At 50.4% G+C, this 21369-nt stretch overlaps 1 protein-coding gene across 1 annotated transcript; it reads right to left on the reverse strand.

The window, feature by feature from the left end:
• Positions 1-19955: 19955 nt before the first annotated feature.
• On the reverse strand, positions 19956-21067 carry LOC147091364 (putative G protein-coupled receptor 139). Its single transcript, XM_085976546.1, has one exon. The coding sequence runs from the start codon at positions 20999-21001 to the stop codon at positions 20177-20179; it is 825 nt and encodes a 274-aa protein (XP_085832672.1). The 5' UTR covers positions 21002-21067; the 3' UTR covers positions 19956-20176.
• Between the last annotated feature and the right edge of the window lie 302 nt (positions 21068-21369).

The raw sequence follows: 21369 nt of genomic DNA on the forward strand, positions 1-21369 counted from the left end.
GTATGGGGTGGGGTGTGTGTGTGGGGTAGGGGTGTGTTTGTGTGGGGAGGAGTGTGTGAGTGCGGGAGGGGTGTGTGTGGGGAGGGGTGTGTTTGTGGTGAGGGGTGTTCATGTGTGGGGAGGGATTTGTGTGTGTGGAGGTGTGTATGTGGGGAGGGGTTTGTGTGTGGGGAGGGGTGTGTGTGGGTAGGGGTGTGTGGGGAGGGGTGTGTGTGTGGAGGGGTGTCTGTGGGGTGGGGAGTGTGTGTGGGGAGGTGTGTTTGTGCTGGGAGGGCTGTTTGTGTCGTTAGGGGTGTGTGTGGGGAGGGTGGTGTTTGGGGAGTGGTGTGATTGGGGATGGGTGCTTGTGGGGCAGGGGTGTTTGTGTGGGGAGATGTAGGTGTGTGGTGAGGGTTATGTGTGTGGGGAGGGGAGGGTGTTGTGAGGGGTGTGTATGTGGGGAGGGGTGTGTGTGGGGAGAGCGGTGTGTGTGGTGAGGGGTTTGTGTGTGGAGAGCGGTGTGTGTGGGTGAGGGGTGGTGTCGGTAGGGGTGTGTGTGGGACGGGGTGTGTGTGGGACGGGGTGTGTGTGGGGAGGGGTGTGTGTGGGGAGGGGTGTGTGTGTGGGGGAGGGGTGTGTGTGGGGAGGGGTGTGTGTGGGGAAAGGTGTGTGTGTGGGGTAGGGGTGTGTTTTTGTGGGGAGGGTTGTGTGAGTGGGGGAGGGGTGTGGGTGGGGAGGGGTGTGTTTGTGATGAGGGTTGTGTGTGTGGGGAGGGGTGTGTGTGGGGTGGGGTGTGTGTGGAGGTGTGTATGTGGGGAGGTGTTTGTGTGTGGGGAGGGGTGTGTTTGGGGAGGGGTGTGTGGGGAGGGATGTGTGTGGGGGTTGGGGTGTCTGTGGGGAGTGATGTGTGTAGGGAGGGGTGTGTGTGTGGGGTGGGGTGTGTGTGGGGTGGGGAGCGTGTTTGGGGAGAGGTTGTGGGGAGGGGAGTGGGTGGGGAGTGGTCTGTTTGAGTGGTGAGGGGTGTGTGTGTGGTGGAGGTGTGTATGTGGGGAGGGGTTTGTGTGTGGGGAGGGGTGTGTGTGGGCAGGGGATTGTGTGTGGGGCGGGGTGTGTGTGGGGGCTGGTTATGTGTGTGGGGAGGGGTGTGTGTGGGGAGGGGTGTGTGTGTGGGGAGGGGTGTGTGTGTGGGGAGGGGTGTGTGTGTGTGGAGGTGTGTAAGTGGGCAGGGGATTGTGTGTGGGGCGGGGTGTGTGTGGGGGCTGGTTATGTGTGTGGGGAGGGGTGTGGGTGGGGAGGGGTGTGTGTGTGGGGAGGGGTGTGTGTGTGGGGAGGGGTGTGTGTGTGTGGGGAGGGGTGTGTGTGTGGGGAGGGGTGTGTGTGTGTGGGGAGGGGTGTGCGTGGGGGCTGCGTATGTGTGTGTGAGGGGTGTGTGTGTGGGGAGGGGTGTGTGTGTGGGGAGGGGTGTGTGTGTGGGGGATATGTGTGTGTGGGGAGGGGTGTGTTGCGGGGAGGGCTGTGTGTGTGGGGAGGGCTGTGTGTGTGTGGGGAGGGGTGAGTGTGGAGAGGGGTCTGTGTGTGTGTGAATGGTTGTGTGTGGGGAGTGAGTATGGGGAGGGGTTTGTGTGGCGGAGGTGTGTGTATGGGGAGGGCTGTTTCTGCGGGGAGGTGTATGTGTGGGGGAGGTGCGTGTATATGGGGAGGGGTATTTGTGCGGGGAGCGGTGTGTGTGTCGTTAAGGGTGTCTGTGGGGAGGGAGGTGTTTGGGGTGGGGTGTATGTGGGGAGGGGTGCTTGTGGGGGAATGGTGTGTGTGTGGGGAGGGGAATGTGTTTGTTTAGGGCTGTGTGTGTGGGGAGGGAGTTTGTGGTGAGGGGTGTGTGTGTGGGGAGGGGTGTGTGTGGGCAGGGGTGTGTGTGTGGGGAGGGTTGTGTGTGTGGGGATGGGGGTATGTGAGGAGGGGTGTGTGTGGGGAGGGGTGCGTGTGTGGGGGAGGGGTGTGTGTGGGGAGGGGTGTGTGTGGGGAGGGGTGTGTGTGTGGGGTAGGGGTGTGTTTGTGTGGGGAGGAGTGTGTGAGTGGGAGGGGTGTGTGTGGGGAGGGGTGTGTTTGTGGTGAGGGGTGTGTGTGGGGAGGGATGTGTGTGTGTGGAGGTGTGTATGTGGGGATGGGATTGTGTGTGGGGAGGGGTGTGTGTGGGTAGGGGTGTGTGGGGAGGGGTGTGTGTGGGGAGGGGTGTGTGTGGGATGGGGAGTGTGTGTGGGGAGGGGTGTTTGTGCTGGGAGGGCTGTGTGTGTCGTTAGGGGTGTGTGTGGGGAGGGGTGTGTGTGGGGAGGTGTGTGTGTGGGGATGGGTGCTTGTGGGGGAGGGGTGTTTGTGTGGGGAGGGGTGTGTTTGTGGTGAGGGTTGTGTGTGGGTTGGGGGGGTGTGTGGTGAGGGGTGTGTGTGTGGAGAGCGGTGTGTGTGGGTGAGGGAAGTGTGTGGGTAGGGGTGTGTGTGGGAAGGGGTGTTTGTGGGGAGGGGTGTGTGTGGGGAGAGGTATGTGTGTGGGGGAGGGGTGTGTGTGGGGAGGGGTGAGTGTGGGGAAGGGTGTGTGTGGGGTAGGGGGATGTTTGTGTAGGGAGGGGTGTGTGAGTGGGGGAGGGGAGGGGTGTGCTTGTGCTGAGGGGTGTGTGTGTGGGGAGGGGTGTGTGTGGGGTGGGGTGTGTGTGTGGAGGTGTATATGTGGGGAGGGGTTTATGTGTGGGATGGGTGTGTTTGGGGAGGGGTGTGTGGGGAGGGATGTGTGCAGGGAGGGGTGTGTGTGGGGAGGGGTGTGTGTGGGGTGGGGACTGTGTGTGGGGTTAGGTGTGTGAGGAGGGGAGTGTGTGGGGAGTGGTGTGTTTGAGTGGGGAGTGGTGTGTTTGAGTGGGGAGGGGTGTGTGTGTGGTGGAGGGGTGTGTGTGGGGAGGGGTGTGTGTGTGTGGGGAGGGGTGTGTGTGGAGAAGGGTGTGTGTGTTTGGAGGGGTGTATGTGGGGAAGGGTGTGTGTGTTGGGATGGGTGCTTGTGTGTGGGGAGGGGTGTGTGTGTGGAGGTGTGTATGTGGGGAGGGGCTTGTTTGTGGTGAGGGGTGTGTGTGGGGAGGTGATTGTGTGTGTGGTGGTGTGTATGTGGGCAGGGGTTTGTGTGTGGGGAGGGGTGTGTGTGGGGGCTGGGTATGTGTGTGGGGAGGGGTGTGTGTGGGGAGGGGTGTGTGTGTGGAGGTGTGTATGTGGGCAGGGGTTTGTGTGTGGGGAGGGGTGTGTGTGGGGGCTGGGTATGTGTGTGGGGAGGGGTGTGTGTGGGGGCTGGGTATGTGTGTGGGGAGGGGTGTGTGTGGGGAGGGGTGTGTGTGCGGAGGGGTGTGTGTGTGTGGGGAAGAGTGTGTGTGGGGGCTGCGTATGTGTGTGTGAGGGGTGTGTGTGTGGGGAGGGGTGTGTATGTGGGGAGGGGTGTATGTGGGGGATGGGTGTGTGTTGGGAGGGGTGTGTGTGTGGAGAGGGGTGTGTGTGTGGAGTGGTGTGTGTGTGGGGAGGGCTGTGTGTGTGGGGAGGGGTGAGTGTGGAGAGGGGTCTGTGTGTGTGTGAATGGGTGTGTGTGGGGAGGGGTGAGTGTGTGTGGGGAGGGGTGTGTTTGGGGGCTGCGTATGTGTGTGTGAGGGGTGTGTGTGTGGGGAGGGGTGTGTATGTGGGGAGGGGTGTGTGTGGGGGATGGGTGTGTGAGGGTAGGGGTGTGTTGGGGGGAGGGGTGTGTGTGTGGAGGGTGTGTGTGAAGGGAGGGGTGTGTTTTGGGAGGGGTGTGTGTGTGGAGGGGTGTGTGTGTGGGGAGGGCTGTGTGTGTGGAGAGGGGTCTTTGTGTGTGTGAATGGGTGTGTGAGGGGAGGGGTGAGTGTGTGTGGGGAGGGGTTTGTGTGGGGGAGGCGTTCAGAAATCTGACTGACAACCAAAAACTCCCATTCCTACTGGGGGAGGAGAGAAGCTGTGTAACACTGGCGGCACACTATGTTACAGCTTGCCATGAACAGAGGGACAACCAGTAAACTAAGGCAAGAGTATAGATAAACAAGGCGAATGTATATGTTTAAACTCAGGAACATACCTGTTTATACACTGTATGAATGGAACCGCGTTTATGTGTTCAACCATAAATGTATTTTGATGCTTTGGCAACATAAGATGTACCTTATCATGCCAATAAAGCGATTTGTATTGTATTGTATTGTATTGTGTGTGTGGGGAGGGCTTTTTGGCTGGGAGGGATATGTGTGGGGGAGCTGTGTGTATGTGGGGAGGGGTATTTGTGCGGGGAGCAGTCTGTGTTTCGTTAAGGGTGTGTGTGGGGAGGGAGGTGTTTGGGGTGGGGTGTGTGTGGGGAGGGGTTCTTATGGGGGAGTGGTGTGTGTGTGGGGAGGGTTGTGTGTTTGGTGAGGGTTGTGTGTGTGGGGAGGGAGGGTGTGGTGAGGGGTGTGTCTGGGGAGGGGTGTGTGTGGGCAGGGGTTTGTGTGTGTTGAGGGTTGTGTGTGTGGGGAGGGGGGTATGTGGTGAGGGGTGTGTGTGTGGAGAGTGGTGCGTGTGGGTGAGGGGTGTGTATGTGAGGAGGGGTGTGTGTGTAGGGACGGGTGTGTGTGTAGGGACGGGTGTGTGTGGGGAGGTGTGTGTGTGGGATGGGGTGTGTGTGAAGTGCGGTGTGTGTGGGTGAGGGGTGTGTGTGGGGAGGGTTGTGTGTGTGGGGAGGGTTGTGTGTGGGAAGGGGTGTGTGTGTGGGGGAGGTGTGTGTGTGGGGAGGGATGTGTGTGGGGAGGGCTGTGTGTGTGGGGTTGGGACGTGATTGTGTGGGGAGGGGTGTGTTTGTGGTGAGGGGTGTGTGCGTGTGGGGAGGGGTGTGTGTGGGGAGGGATGTGTGTGTGTGGAGGTGTGTATGTGGGGAGGGGTTTGTGTGTGTGGAGGTGTGTATGTGGGAAGGGGTGTGTGTGTGGGGAGGGGTGTGTGTGGGGAGGGGTGTGTGTGGGGAGGGGTGTGTGTGGGGAGGTGTTTGTGTGGATTGGGGTGTGTTGGGAGGTGTGTGTGTGGGGAGGGAGGTGTGTGTGGTGTGGGTTATGTGTGTGGGGAGGGGTGTGTGTGGTGAGGGGTGTGTGTGGGTGAGGGTTGTGTGTGGGGAGGTGTGTGTGGGAAGGGGTGTGAGTGGGGGAGGGGTGTGGGTGGGGATGGGTGTGTTTGTGGTGAGGGGTGTGTGTGTGGGGAGGGGTGTGTGTGGGGAAGGTTGTGTTTTGGGATGGGTGTGTGGTGAGGGGTGTGTGTGGGAAGGGGTGTGTGTGTGGGGAGGGGTGTGTGTGGGAAGGGGTGTGTGTGTGGGGAGGGGTGTGTGTGGGGAGGGGTGTGTGTGGGGAGGTGTTTGTGTGGGGAAGGGAGTGTGTGTGGGGTAGGGGTGTATTTGTGTGGGGAGGGGTGTGTGAGTGGGGGAGGGGTGTGGGTGGGGATGGGTGTGTTTGTGGTGAGGGGTGTGTGTGTGTGGGGAGGGGTGTGTGTGGGGAAGGTTGTGTTTTGGGATGGGTGTGTGGGTAGGGGTGTGTGTGGGGATTGGTGTGTGTGTGGGGAGTGGTGTGCGTAGGGAGGTGTGTGTGTGGGGAGGGGTGTGTGTGGGGTGTTGAGTGTGTGTGGGGAGAGGTGTGTGTGGGGAGGGGTGTGTGTGGGGATTGGTGTGTTTGAGTGGGGAGGGGTGTGTGTGTGGTGGAGGGGTGTGTGTGGGGAGGGGTGTGTGTGATGGGAGGGGTGCGTGTGTGTGGGGAGGGGTTTGTGTGGGGAGGGGTGTGTGTGGTGGAGGTGTGTATGTGGGGAGGGGTGTGTGTGTTGGGAGGGGTGCGTGTGTGTGGAGAGGGGTTTGTGTGGGCAGGGGTGTGTGCGTGTGGAGGTGTGTATGTGGGGAGGGGTTTGTGTGTGGGGAGGGGTGTGTGTGGGGAGGGGAGTGTGTGCGTGGAGGTGTGTATGTGGGGAGGGGTTTGTTTGTGGGGAGTGGTGTGTGTGGGCAGGTGTATGTTGTTGTATCCGAGTGTTAATAGAGACATGGAAGGCAGGAGTAGGTTTCACAGGTGTTTACTGAACAAAGTCTGGAGGTGAACTAACAGATACAAGACAATATACAGGCTTATATAGCCCGAGTGGACATTACCGGCATTACAGTACACAGGGGGCTCTTAAAGGCACATACACCACAATTCCTCCCCTTTTAGACAACCAGTACATAATATTTTAATTAATCATTAATTATCATGTTACAAGAACAATAATCTACACATTGCTGCAGTTAATCAATTATAAGTCAGTCTCTCTGGAGGCTTCCTGACTCCGTCCGAATAACGCCTCGGTGGTGTCGTAGTTTCTGGTGGTGCAGTAGCTTCTTTTGGCAAGGTCGATTCGGCTTGAATGCCAGTGTCGGGTTCATCTGGTTCCAATATCACCGGATCAGAGGTAGATAGTATGGGTATCTCTACTTCATCATTAGGCGTATAGAGTTGTTGTGTAGTTTGTCCCTTTTCGGATGACTCTATGATCTGGTCAGCATGGCGCCTTATTATGCTTTCTCCAATGTCCACGGTATACATCAGCGTTCCTAGTCGTGTGCAAATAGTTCCAGGCTGCCATTTCTCGGTACGGTAGTCCCGGGCCAAAACTTGTTGACCTATCTGGAAGGTTCTAGTTGGCCTTTCATTCATGCCGTGAAATTGCCGGTTCTCCACGCCCCTTCTGATGTTTGGCTTGATCAAATCCAGCCGGCATCTTAGGTTTCTATTGAAGAACATCATGGCGGGAGTTTGGTTTGTAACCACATGTGTTGCATTCCTGTATGCAAACAAGAAGTTATCTACCTATGCTGAAGTTTTATGTCTTCATTACCCATGGCCTGTATGGCCTCTTGAAGGCCTGGACAAACCTTTCAGCCAATCCATTGGTGGCGGGATGGTATGGGGCAGACGTGTAATGCTTAAACCCATTGTTTTTTAAGAACTTCCTGAATTCTTCACACACAAATTGCAGTCCATTATCAGAACAGATCTGTTCAGGCAGCACATTACTGGCAAATATGGTCCTTAATACTGTGATGTTTTTTTCCGTGGTGGTGGAGGACATCTTTATTACCTCCGGCCACTTGGAGTGTGCATCAACCGCGATTAAGAACATTGAGTCCATAAGTGGACCAGCAAAGTCGATGTGTACCCTTTGCCATGGAGATGAGGGCCATTCCCATGGATGTAGAGGGGCTTGTGGTGGTGCGTTTTGGACCTTCTGGCATCCGAGGCAGCTCTTGGTCATTTCTTCGATGTCTCCATCGATAACTGGCCACCACACAAACGCTCTGGCTAGGTTCTTCATTTTCAGTCCACCCAGATGCCCCTCGTGAAGCTCCTTTAGCACTTTATCCTGGAGTTTGGGTGGAATCACCACTCTGGATCCACACATCAAGGTTCCTCGGCACACTGACAGCTGTTCTCCTCTTGGCGAGAATGCTGGCAACAGTGGTTCACCATGTGCTGGCCATCCCTTCACCGTTAAATCGTAGACTCGTGAGAGTCGGGTCAGTTCTCGTTTCCTTTTCAATGGCAGAATTTGTAACTGGTAGACATTCCACTATGGTTGAGTGGAACATCTCCACTGGGCCGACTGTAGGTGCCTCTTCTACCGTTGGCAACGGTAGGCGCGATAAACCATCAGCATTCCCATGCTGTTTTGATCCTTTGTATTCTATGTCATATTGGTGTGCCCCTAGGAAAAGGGACCACCTCTGTAGCCTTTGCGCTGTCATAATGGGAACACCCTTTTTAGGGTTTAATATGGAGACGAGGGGTTGAAGGTCAGTCAACAAGCTAAATTTTTGTCCGTGTAGGAATGGTTGAATTTCTTCACTCCCCATACCAGGCTGAGTGCTTCCCTGTCGATCTGGGCACAGTTACGCTCAGCTGAGTTCAATGAGCGTGACGCAAAAGCTATCGCCGTTCTGAGCCATCAGGGAATCTATGTGATAATACCACTCCTACGCCGTAAGGGGATGCATCGCATGCCAGTCTGATTGGCAGTGATGGGTTGTAATGAGCCAAAACTTCCTTGGACGTGATCAAGCCCTTACATTTATGGAAGGCACGTTCACAGTCCTCGCTCCATTCCCAAATTACTCCTGTTTGTAGCAGTTCGTTAAGAGGGTGCAGAACAGTTGACAAGTTCGGTAAAAATTTATGGTAGTAATTTATCAATCCCAGGAACAACCTTAATTGTGAGACTATTTCAGGTGCTGGAGCTTTTATGACTGCTTCAATTTTCTCAGGGGACTTATGCAACCCTTCTTCATTAATTATGTGGCCACAATATGATATTTGTTTCTGGAAAAATTCGCACTTGGGGCGGTTTGCTCGTAGGCCCCGTTCTCTCAGCCTGGTGAGCACCTGCTCCAAATTGGCAAGGTGTTCGTTGTCGTTTTCTCCTTTTACAAGGATGTCGTCTAGGTAGCATTGAGTCCCAGGAATCCCTTGCAGGACTTGTTCCATAGCTCTTTGCCAGATAGCTGGAGCTGATGCTATTCCGAAAACCAGTCGATTGTACTGGTACAGGCCTTTGTGTGTGTTTATTGTGAGATACTTTTTAGAGGCCTCCTGAACCTCCATCTGTAGATAAGCCTGTGCCAAGTCAATTTTTGTGAAACGTTTCCCTCCGGATAGTGAGGCGAAAATATCTTCTATCCTCGGAAGAGGATACTGTAGCATGTGAAGGACTGTGTTTGCAGTCACTTTGAAGTCCCCACAGATGCGAATTTGTCTCTGTTCTTCAGATTTATCATTACTCACTCCAATCTATTTTGAATAACACGCCTGTCTTTTCCAAATTCTCCAGCTCTGCCTCGACTGCTGGACGAATTGCGTATGGCACCGGCCTTGCCTTAAAAAACTTGGGAATTGCCGCATCTTCCACCTTTATTGAGGCGGTGATGCCTTTCAAGGTTCCTAGTTCCTGTTGGAACACTTCTTTGGCATTGGCCAAGATGTCTTTTAATCGTTCAGGCATGATGTCATCATCATTTTTTTTCTTACTGGTCACCGTCAGTGCCTGAATGGAGTGCCAGTCCAAACGTATCTTCCTGATCCATTCACGTCCCAACAGCGGTGGACCACCATCTTGCGGAACGTATAAATACAACTTCTGTATTTCCTTGCCGTTGTATACAACAGGCACCTTTATTTTCCCTTTGGGGCGTGCTTTCTGCCCCCTATATGTTTTCAAGATAATGGATGTGTCTTTCAAATGTATATGCGGAAATAGCCGCTCGTAATCCCGTCTACTTATGACGGCCAGAACTGATCCTGTATCTAGCTCCATTTTAACTGGGGACCCCGCTATCGTGAGGGTAACCCAAATGGTCTGGTAATCTTCTTTGGCAATTACATTATGTAATTTGAGAGAGCTTAAACTCTTGTTTCCTGAGTTGCTATCGCTCTTCTGGTCTTCGGAGCTACTGTCCGTCATCATTTGTACCTTTCTGTACTTTTCCTTATTGATTTTTTTTCTGTCAGTGTATTTTTTGTTTCCAGATCGGCATACACGTGTAATGTGTCCCATCTTTCCGCATTGCCTGCATGCTTTGTCCTTGAACCAGCAGTCCCTCTGGTCATGGGTGGATCTGCCGCAGCGATAACATCTCTCGAAACCCCGTGTCATTTCATGGGTGCCGAAGTCCTGTGGCTTTTGCTGTATCTTTGCAGCTCCTCTTGCTGCTGCTTTGAATGATACAGCCTCACTGAAAGCCATGTCCAGTGTAAAATCTTTCTAAGAAAGTAGCTTTCTTTGTGTTCCTTCACTTAGGAGACCGCAGACGAATTTGTCTCATAAAGAATCTGCCAGTCCTGTCCCGAATTTGCAGTATAGGGTATCAACAATCTCCTTAAAATTCTTGCCCATCGGTTTGGCTGGAATGATTAAATTTCTTAACAGCCCATATGTCCTTGAGCCCATTAGATTTAGAAGTACCGATGCCTTTTTATCATCTTTTATTTCATTCGCTGTGCAATATTTCTCCACTGCTTCCACATATGTGGTCCAATCCTCTATATCATTATCAAAAGCATCATTATTGCCAGCCTTAGGCATCCTGGAAAAAAAATGGCGCTTCCCGCGCTTTTGTTTCTTTCCTGCAGAAAAGATATGGCGCTTCCCACACTTTCTCGCCGCTGCTGCTGACAACGCTGTTTTCCGCGGTTTTTATTTTTAAAATTTTTTAAATTACAGGTGGAGACTCGTTCCCGCCGGACTCTCTGGGACTTTTCCCCCCCTCTGCTAGGTCCGAACGCCGAACTGCTTTGCAGCGCCGGCCTTCTCCCGAGTGCTCCCCCCCGTCTGTTTCTACTTGCCTCCGCCTTCGCTGCTTGGCCTCGCTGCAGAGCCAGCCAATGGAGCCCCAGCCTTGCGCCCAGGAAGGATTATTGCAGTACCTGCCACCAGCTCGGCTAGCTAGTGAAACCAAAGCTTTTTTTTTTCTTGCTTTTCTTCGACTTTGGACGTCTGAGGAATCGATGTCCTTGAGGTGCTGTCGAATTGCAGGTATGTCCGTTTCCAATTCGTCGCCACTGTGTTAATAGAGACATGGAAGGCAGGAGTAGGTTTCACAGGTGTTTACTGAACAAAGTCTGGAGGTGAACCAACAGATACAAGACAATATACAGGCTTATATAGCCCGAGTGGCCATTACCGGCATTACAGTACACAGGGGGCTCTTAAAGGCACATACACCACATATGTGGGGAGGGGTGTGTGTGGGGGTTGGGGTGTGTGTGGGGAGTGGTCTGTGTGGGGAGGGGTGTGTGTGGAGTTGGGTGTGTGTGTGGGGAGGGGTATATCTGGGGAGGGGTGTGTGTGGGGGAGGGGTGTGTGTGGGGAGGGGTGTGTGTGTGGGGAGGGGTGTGTGTGTGGGGAGGGGTGTGTGTGGGTGGAGGGGCGTGTGTGAGGGAGGGGAGTGTGTGTGGGGAGGGATGTGTGTGGGGAGGTTTGTGTTTGTGGAGGGGTGTGTGTGTGGAGGTGTGTGTGTGTGTGGGGAGGGGTGTGTGGGGGGAGGGGTGTGTGTGTGGGGAGGGGTGTGTGGGGGGAGGGTTGTGTGCACGGGGAAGTGTCTGTGGGGAGGTGTGTGTGGGGGGAGGTGTGTGTGTGGGGAGGGGTGTGTGTGGGGGGAGGGCGTGTGTGGGGAGTTGTGTGTGGGGAGGGGTGCGTGTGGGGGGAGGGTGTTTGTGGGGAGAGGTGTGTGTGGGGAGGGGTGTGTGTGTGGGGAGGGGTGTGTGTGTGGGTAGGGGTGTGTGTGTGGGGAGGGGTGTGTGTGGGGGGATGGGTGTGTGTGGGGAGGGGTGTATGTGTGGGGAGGGTTGTGTGTGGGGGCTTGGTATGTATGTGGGAAGGAATGTGTGTGGGGAGGGGTGTGTGTGGGAGGAGGAGGGTGTGTATGGGGAGGGGTGTGTGTGTGGGGAGGGGTGTGTGTGGGAAGGGTTGTGTGTGGGGAGGGGTGTGTGTGTGGGTAGGGTTCTGTGTGGGGAGGGGTGTGTGTGTGGGAAGGGGTGTGTGTGTGGGGAAGGGGTGTGTATGTTGGGGTGAGTGGGGGAGGGAAATGTTTGTGTTGGGATGATTGTGTGGTGGGAGGTGTGTGTTCGTGGTGATGGGTGTTTGTGTGTGTAGTCAGGTGGCTCTCTCTGTCGCCCTCAATGTAACAATCTAATGTAACACCCTTATTTAAAAAGGGCAGTAGACAGAAGGCTGGAAACTATAGACCAGTTAGCTTAACATCTGTGGTAGGTAAAATTTTGGAGTCCATTATTAAGGAGACAGTAACAGGACATTTGGATAATCATAATTTAATAGGACAAAGTCAGCATGGTTTTATGAAGGGGAAGTCATATTTGACAAATTTGCTGGAGTTCTTTGAGGAAGTAACATATAGGGTGGATAAAGGGGAACCAGTGGACGTAGTGTATTTAGACTTCCAAAAGGCATTTGACAAGGTGCCACACAAAAGATTATTGCTTAAGATAAAAAATCACGGGATTGGGGGTAATATTCTGGCATGGATGGAGGATTGGCTATCGAACAGAAGGCAGAGAGAAGGGATAAATGGTTCATTCTCAGACTGGCAATCAGTAACTGTTAGTGTTCTGCAGGGGTCATTGCTGGGTCCCCAACTCGTTACAATCTATATAAACGATTTGGAGGAGGGGACCGAGTGTAACATATCAAAGTTTGCAGATGATACAAAGATGGTGTGGAATGTAGTGAGTGAGAAGGACATAAAAAACCTGCAAGGGGACATAGACAGGCTAAGTAAGTGGGCAGAGATTTGGCAGATGGAATACAATACTGGAAAGTGTGAGGTTATGCACTTTGGCAGGAAAAATCGTAGAGCAAGTTATTATCTTAATGGCAAGAAACTGGAAAGTACTGAAGTACAAAGGGATCTGGGGGCCCTGGTGCACGAAACTCAATAGGTTAGTATACAGGTGCAGCAAGAGATTAAGAAGGACAATGGAATTTTGGCTTTCATTGCTAGGGAGATAGAATATAAAAATAGGTAGGTATTGCTTCAGTTGTACAAGGTATTGGTGAGACCGCACCTGGAATACTGCATGCAGTTTTGGTGTTCATACTTAAGAAAAGACATACTTGCTCTCGAGTCAGTACAAAGAAGGTTCACTCGGTTAATCCCGGGGATGAGTGGATGGACATATGAGGAGGGGTTGAGTAGATTGGGACTCTACTCATTGGAGTTCAGAAGAATGAGAGGCGATCTTATTGAAACATATAAGATTGTGAAGGGGTTGGATCGGGTGGATGCGGGGAGGATGTTCCCGATGATGGGTGAAACTAGAACTAGGGGGCATAGTCTCAGAATAAGGGGCTGCTCTTTCAAAACTGAGATGAGGAGGAACTACTTCACTCAGAAGGTGGTAGGTCCATGGAATATGCTGCCCCAAAAAGCTGTAGAAGCTACATCATTACATAAATTTAAAACAGAAATAGACAGTTTCCTAGAAGTAAAGGGAATTAAGGGTTATGGGGAGCGGGCAGGAATTTGGACATGAGTCTAGGTTCGGATCGTTCATGGCCCTGTGGGTAGCGGAGCGGGCCCAGGGGCTGTGTAGCCTGATCCTGCTCCTATTTCGTGTGTCTAATTCTGTTAGATTCAGGAGATCATTCTGTGATAGTAGATTGGCGGTTAGGATCAGTGCAGCCATGATCTTATTGAATGGCGGAGCAGGCTCGAGGGGCCGATTGGCCTACTCCTGCTCCTATTTCTTATGTTCTTATGTTCTTATTCACCCCTCACTGAGCCTTTCATATACCCCACACCCCTCACTCTAACGCTCTCTGATACATCCCACACCATCACAGTGACACTCGGATGAACCCCAAACCCCTGACTGTAGCACCCCACTCACGCTTCTGCAAAACTTAACACGACACCACTCACAGTATCTCTGATAAACCGCACAGCCCTCATTGTAACACTCTGATATGCAATGCACTATCACTCCAACACTCTGATATACCCCACACAATCACTCCAACAATCTAATGTACCCCACAACATTACTCCTTCTCTCTGGTATACCTGACTACACTCTGATATACCCAGCAACCCTCAATGTAACACACCGATATATCCAACTGCCCTCATGGTAACACTCTGATATACCCCACATCCCTCATTGTAAAACTCTGATATACCCCACACCTCTCACTGTAACACACTGATATTCACCTCACTTTAATCCTCTTACACATCCCAAATCTCTCACTCTGACCCACCGATATACCACACTCACCACACTTTAAAACTCTGATATACAACACCCCCCTAAATGTAACACTCTGATATAACCTACACCGCTCACTATAATACTGATATACACCACACCACTCATTGTAACACCCTGAGATACCCCACACTCCTTACTTCAACAGGGTGATATACACCAAACCCCTCACTGTAACACTGTGATATACCCCACAGCCCTCAACCTAACTCTGTGACATATCCCACACCCCTCACTGCAATATCCTGATATTGCCCATATCTGTCTCTTTAACTATCTGATATACCCCACACCCCTCACTGTAACACACCGATATACCCCACACCCCTCACAGTAACACTCTGATATACTCCACTACCCCTCACTGTAACACTCTGATATACCCCACACCCCTCACTGCAACACTGTGATATACCCCAAATCCCTCACTGCAATATTCTGATAGCGCCCACATCTGTCACTTTAACTATCTGATATACCCCACACCCCTGACACCTCACTGTAACACACCGATATACCCCACAACCCTCACAGTAACACTCTGATATACACCACACCCCTCACTGTAACACGCTGATAATCACCTCACTTTAATCCTCTTACATATCCAAAATCTCTCAATCTGACCCACCGATATACCCAACTCACCACCCGTACCACACTTTGACACTCTGATCTACACCACACCCCACCTTGGCAATCTGATATACCCCACACAACCCTCACTGTAACGCACCGATATATCCCACTCCCCTCATGGTAACACAATGATATACCAACACAACGCTGATATAACCAACACCCCTCACAATGGCACTCTCATATTCCCCAGATACCCCTCACTGTAACACACCGATATATCCCACACCGCTCACAGTAACACTGATATACCCCACACCCATCACTGGGAATTTTTAAAAGAGGAAACTTTCCATGGGAATTTTTGGGAATTTATGGGAATTTTGGGAATTTATGGGAATTTAGAGTCTTTTTGCACACTGATGGTTTTTGTCTCTGACCCTTATATTATCTTTGTCGTCAAAATAGACATACTGTTCCATACAAATAAAAACAGGCTTTCAAAACTTTATTTAGGTTATAATTTTGAACTTTATTGAACCCCCACAAAAAAGACCCATCTAAAATAAAATAAAAAGAGCATCAGCTTATTTAGCCTGTAATTTGCCCTTATTTTGTCCCTTTGAGTCTTCTACTCATGAGTCTTCTGAGTCTGCTACTCCTCATTGCTCCTCCTGATTCTCTGACTCTGATGTGTCCATTTCCTCCTCTGTGTCAGTGTCTAGCTGTGTGGTGGACACTTCTGTATCTGGCTCAATAAGTTGTAGGTTCGCCCGGATAGCCAACAGTTTCTCCACTCTCTTGTTAGTCAGCCTGTTGCGCACCTTTGTATGCGTATTCCCAAAAAGTGACCAGTTTCGTTCAGAGGCCGCTGATGAAGGTGGGATTTGGAGTATCACCGATGCAATAGGTGACAGGGCCTCAGATGCACAAAGTCCCTTCCACCAGGTATGTGCACTGATATGCTTGCATGATTCCCATATCCCATCCCCATTCCAAAGACCTTGCTTGGTAGAGAACTTTGCCAGACTTCCCAAAACTTTGCCCACATCCAGATTGAGATGGTGTGAGAGGGTAGAAATCACACTGTAAGCGCTGTTGATCTGTTCTCCAGAAAGTATTGGTCTCCCAACATGCTTTGGGTCCAGCATGTATGCTGCAGCATGAATCGGCTTGACACAAAATTCTTGACGCATCTGTATGAATTGAACAATTGCCTTCTCCTCTGCTTTGAGCAGCAGGGATGTGGGTAGGGCAATGCTGATTTGTTCTTTTAAATCAGTAACAAGCCTGAGAACATCTGACAAGACAGCATCATCTCCTTCAATCTGAGCAATTGCAGATGCTACTGGTGAGAGTAGTTTAAGGCTGCTAACCACTCTCTCCCAAAACACATCATCCAGCAGTATTTTCTTGATGGTGGTTTCCATATCCCCAGACTGGGATATTGCCATTTCTTGCAGCGACTCCTTACCCTCCAGAAGGCTGTTGTACATTATGACAACACCACCCCATCTAGTGTTGTTGGGCAGCTTCAGTGTGGTGTTCTTGTTCTTTGTCATTTGCTTGGAGTTGTAGGTTGCTGCAACTATCTGTTATCCCCTGACATACTTAACAACTTGCTTGGCTCTCTTGTACAGTGCTTCCATGGTTCTCAAACCCATGATGTCCTTGAGGAGCAGGTTAAGCCCATGAGCTGTGCACCCAATAGACGTAATATGAGGGTAGGCCTCCTCCACTTGAGCCCAAGCAGCCTTCATATTCGCAGCATTGACAGTAACTACTGCAAAGACCTTTTGTGATCCAAGATCGTTGATGACCGCTTTCAGCTCATCAGCAATGTATGTGCCTGCGTGTCTGTTGTCCTTCGTGTCTGTGCTCTTGAAGAACACTGGGAGAGGAGTGGAGATGATGTAGTTTATGATGCCCTCCCCTCGTACATTTGACCACCCATCTGAGATAACTGCAACACAGTCTGTCATCGCTATCGTTTCTTTAAGCTTTCCTTGGACTCTGTTATACACAGCCTCCAGCAAATAAGTAGACAAAGCATGTCTGTTGGGAGTACAGTATGCAGGGCGAATAACATTGAAAAATCTCTTCCAGTACACATTGGCTGTGAGCATGAGTGGTGAGCCTGTTGCATATACAGCTCGAGCAAGGCACTCATCTGCATTCTTCTGGCTATGGTTATCCATTGTATCAAAGAACCTTCCAAGTGGGCCAGGAGTTGCTGATGATAAGGAGCCTGATGCTGAATGAGAACCATCATCTTCTTGAATGGAAGCAGAGGAACTCTGGGCTGACTGCTGTGAGCTTTGAGTGAAGTTGTTGCATTTGGATAAATGCTGCTGCATCTTTGTGGCATTCTTTACATATGGCTTTCTACAGTGTTTGCACATGTACACAGTCTTTCCATCTTTATTGCCTGGAGTAAAATCCTTCCACACATCCGACGGTAAACGTGGCATTGTTCTATGCAGAGAAATAAAGGGCATTCATCTCTGTGTCGAACTGCAGTCGATCAGCACAATTGCAACAGGGTGAATACATTTTGCTGATCCTCCATGTGATGGAAGCATGACCTGTACACACACGACACTACATCACCAATAGTGTATTATTTTGTATATTTTAAATTGAAGGAAAACAGAGTTCAACAAGTAACTGGTTTATTTGGTATAAAGTCTGACTTACTTACTGCATCATCACAACATCAGCAGAAAACAAAGTGACTTCCTTCAGGACCCCTAACCTGGATCTTAAAAAAACTATAGCAGTCTTACAGATGCCTGCAGGCCAATCACAATTCGATATGCAAATATTACAAATAGAGGGAGCTAATCGCTCATCCACTCATCCAACCAATCAGGACACATTTGTTCACAGTCACACACAAAACTTGTAATTATTTTAAAAAGCCAAGTAAGAAGATAAACATATATTATTAAGAAATTCCTTAATAATTAAGGTTCCATCTCTGTTAGTAATTTTAAGAGAGGACCTGTGGAAAAAAAAGAAAGAAATACAAAAAAACCAATATTATGCTAGCATGTGCTTTTTTGGGCAAAATTCCCAAGCTAAACTTCCCGTGGAAAATTTCCGGAAGTTTACCGGAAACCTTCCACCCCTTTGCAACCCTATACCTCACACTCCTCACTGTAACACAATAATATACCCCATACCGCTCACTGTAACACACCAATATACAGCATACCCCTCACTGTAACACTCTGCTATACCCCACATCTCTCAATGTAACAATCTGATATACCCCACACCCCTCACTGTATCACTCTGTTATAATACACACCCCTCGCTGTAACTCTTTGATATACACCACATCCCTCAATGTAACACTCTGATATAAACCACACCCCTCACTGTAACACACTTTTATACACAGCAGCCCTCACTGTAACACTTTGATATACCCCACACCCGTCACTGTAAAACTGTGACATTCCCAACACCCCTCACTGCAATACTGTGATATACCCAGCACCCCTCACTGTAACATTGTGATATACACCACAACCCTTACTGTAACACTCTGTTATAACCCACACCTCTCACGTTAACAGTCTAATATATCGCACACCCCTCACTGCAACACACTGTTATACCACACACCCCTCACTGTAACACTCTGATATACCACACACCACTCACTGTAACACTGACATACCCCACACCCCTCACTGTAAAACTCAGTTATACACCATACCTCTCACTGTAACTCGCTGAGATAACCCACAACACTCATTGCATTATGCTAATACACCCCAAAACACCCACTGTAGCTCTCTGATATACCCACACACCCCTCACTGTAACACACTGTTATACTCCACACCACACCCCTCGCTGTAACACTGTGATTTATCCCACACTACTCACTGTAACCGTGTGATATACACCAACCCCCTCACTGTAACACTGATATACCCCACACCCCTCACTGTAACACACTGATATACACCACATCCCTCACCCCTCACTGTAACACTCTGATACATACCAAACCCCTCACTTTGACACTCTGATATACCCCACACCCCTCACTCTAAATCTCATATCCCACGCGACTCACTGTAACATCCTGATATACCCCACACACCGCACTGTAACTGTCTGATGAACCTCACACCCCCCACTGTTACACTCTCTGATATATTCCTTACCCCTCACTGTAATCCTGATATACTCCACGCCACTCACTGTTGTCTACCACTTCAATCCCATGGGCTTCAATTTTGGTAATATGTGATACCTTGTCAAGCACCTTTTCTAATTATAGGGAAATTGGGATAGTGTGAGTAGTATCAATCATACAACCTTAGAATTGGTGATCCAAGTGTTGTTGACAATTTGTTTAGCGTACTTGATGCCCCACTCTGATCACAGTCCTCTTCTGGTTTCAATCAATGAATTACAGAATCATTTATTTTAATCCTATTTTATTTTTTCCTATGTATTTGTTGTCAGGATAAGGGTGATGCTGTCAAGGCCAGTTCAGTTGCTCATCCCTAGTTACCCATGAGAAAATGGTGGGCCTTGATCTTGAGCCGCTGCAGTCCGTGCGGTGAAGTTGCTCCCACAATACTGTTATGGAAGGAATTTCAGACTTTTGCCCAGTGACGATGAAGGAACGGCAATATATTTGAAGGGTACAGTAGCATAGTGGTTATGTTGCTGGTCTAGTAAACCAGAAGACTGGAGAAGTGAATCAGAGTTCAAATACCACCAGCTGCGGAATTTAAATTCAATTAATTAATCAAATCTGGAATAAAAAGCTAGTGTCAGTAATGATGACTATGAAAGTACCAGATTGTCATAAAAATACATCTGTTTCACTAATGACCTTGTTTAGGGCAAGAAATCTGCTATCCTTACCTGGTCTGGCTGAAATGTGACTCCAAATTCACTGCAATGTGATTGACTCTCAACTGGCCACTGAAATGGCTCAGCAAGACAGTCGTTTGTCACAGGCGGCTCACCAACACCTTCTCCATGACAATTAGGGATGGGCAATAAATGCTGGCTTTTCCAGCGAAGCCCACGTCCCAAGAATGAATTATAAAAATGATTTATTAAGTGTCATCATGATTTTAAATGCTTCCTAATGATTTATTGATGGTCATAATAATTTATGAAGGGTTAGAAAGATCTGTAAAGTGCTGTAATGATGGAAAGCATTATAATGATTAATAAAGTCCTGGTGGCGGGCCTTCTCCTCCCCCGGCTGGGCTGTTCGGGCTCCTGTGGGCCAGGCCAAGCCGCCCGCTCTCGTGGAAACCGGAACTCCAGCTGCTGCTGCCCTCAAGAAGCCCGCCTGCCTCCCACCGCCAGGGCAAGGTCCCAAGAGACAGCCGCCATCTTTGTGTGGCGTCCGAGAGCCGCAATCTTTGTGCGGGGCCCCAGGGCCGCCATCTTTGTTCCGAGACCCCAGAGCCATAATTTTTGCGTGGGGTCCCAGAGCCGCCAACATTGTGCAGGGACCCCAGTACCGCCATCTTTGTACTGGGCCCCAGAGCCGGCATCTTTGTGCGGGACCCCAGTGCTGCCATCTTTGTGCTGGTCCCCAGAGCTGCCACATTTGTGCGGGACCGCAGAGCCGCCATCTTTGTGCTGGGACACAGCGCTGCCATCTTTGTGCTGGGCCCCAAAGCCGTCATCTTTGTGCGTGGCACCAGAGCTGCCATCTTTGTGCGGGGTCCCACAATATCTGGCCCAGGGAACTTTCAACTCCCAGGCTGCAAAGACTCCGCTTCTTCTCATCCTTTAATGAATTTTACAATCATAGTAAAGGGATATTTCCCCACATTCTTCAACTGCTCTCTGAACTTAGTCTGGGTCAAGGCATAAATCCCAGTGTTTGTGCAGCAACTCAGCAGCTGCAGCATGAATCCCAGTTCCTGTACATAATCAGGTAGATATACAGACTCATACCCCAAATACCACACACGGCTCCATATAGAATACACCATAAATATTGCCCATAACAGGATGAAATTGCTAGAGATAACAAGCAGTAAAATGATGGATTTCCTGCGGCTCTCCATCTCTGGGTCTCTGGGACTCTCCCCACTGCTGGGACCCCGGAGTCTCCTGCGGGCTCTGCTGGACACTAAAATGTGTCTGACGGTGACCGCATTGAGCAGCAGAATCACCACAAATGGGACACCCGGGGTGAGAATATTATGAAGGAGCTCGATTGCTCCCCAGACCCGTGACAACTGAATATCCGTTCTGACAAAACAAAACCAGGGGCTGTTCACAAGCCAATACGCACCTGTGAACGTAAAATACCAGGTGATGTTCTTTAAACCGCTCAGCACAGCCACTGTTCCCAGAACCACAGCCGCCGTTTTCACGGTGCAATATTTAGTTTTCAGCTTCTGGCAACAAATGGCCACAAATCGATCAAAGGTGAAAGTGACGGTGAACCAGACAGAACAGTCTGTGGCTGCGAACAGCAGGACGGCGTGGATATTACACACGGGGATGTACGACACGAAATATAACTGATCCCGATAAACAATCGGAATGTGCCTCAATATCAGGTCGAGGATAACGACCAGTAGATCCGTCGTTGCCATGGCCACCAGGTAACGAGTGACACATTTGGAGAGACCGCACTTTCCCCGAGACAGGATCACAATCGTCACTAAGTTCACTGTGAGGAAGGGAAATACATAATGTAAATTATACATCAGGCTGGGAGCAAAAGCAGCAGTTTGATGGAATTCGGGGAGGAATCTGCAACTCATCTAATTCTATTACCTGTGGAGCTGAATACAGGATTTATTGTGTGGATAACCGGGAATACATTGTGGAATCAATAAATTAAATTGGAATGACTACCACATGAAAATAACAGATGTTTGATCAATGAGGGATTAAATGATCAATCTACCTTTAGCCCAACAGACAAAGGCACCGCCCGAGGTACCCGGGACACAAACGA

Source organism: Somniosus microcephalus, unplaced genomic scaffold (assembly GCF_052327205.1).
Source record: "Somniosus microcephalus isolate GS21.2 unplaced genomic scaffold, FLI_Smic_1.0 unresolved_chr3, whole genome shotgun sequence".
NCBI classification, from domain to species: domain Eukaryota; kingdom Metazoa; phylum Chordata; class Chondrichthyes; order Squaliformes; family Somniosidae; genus Somniosus; species Somniosus microcephalus.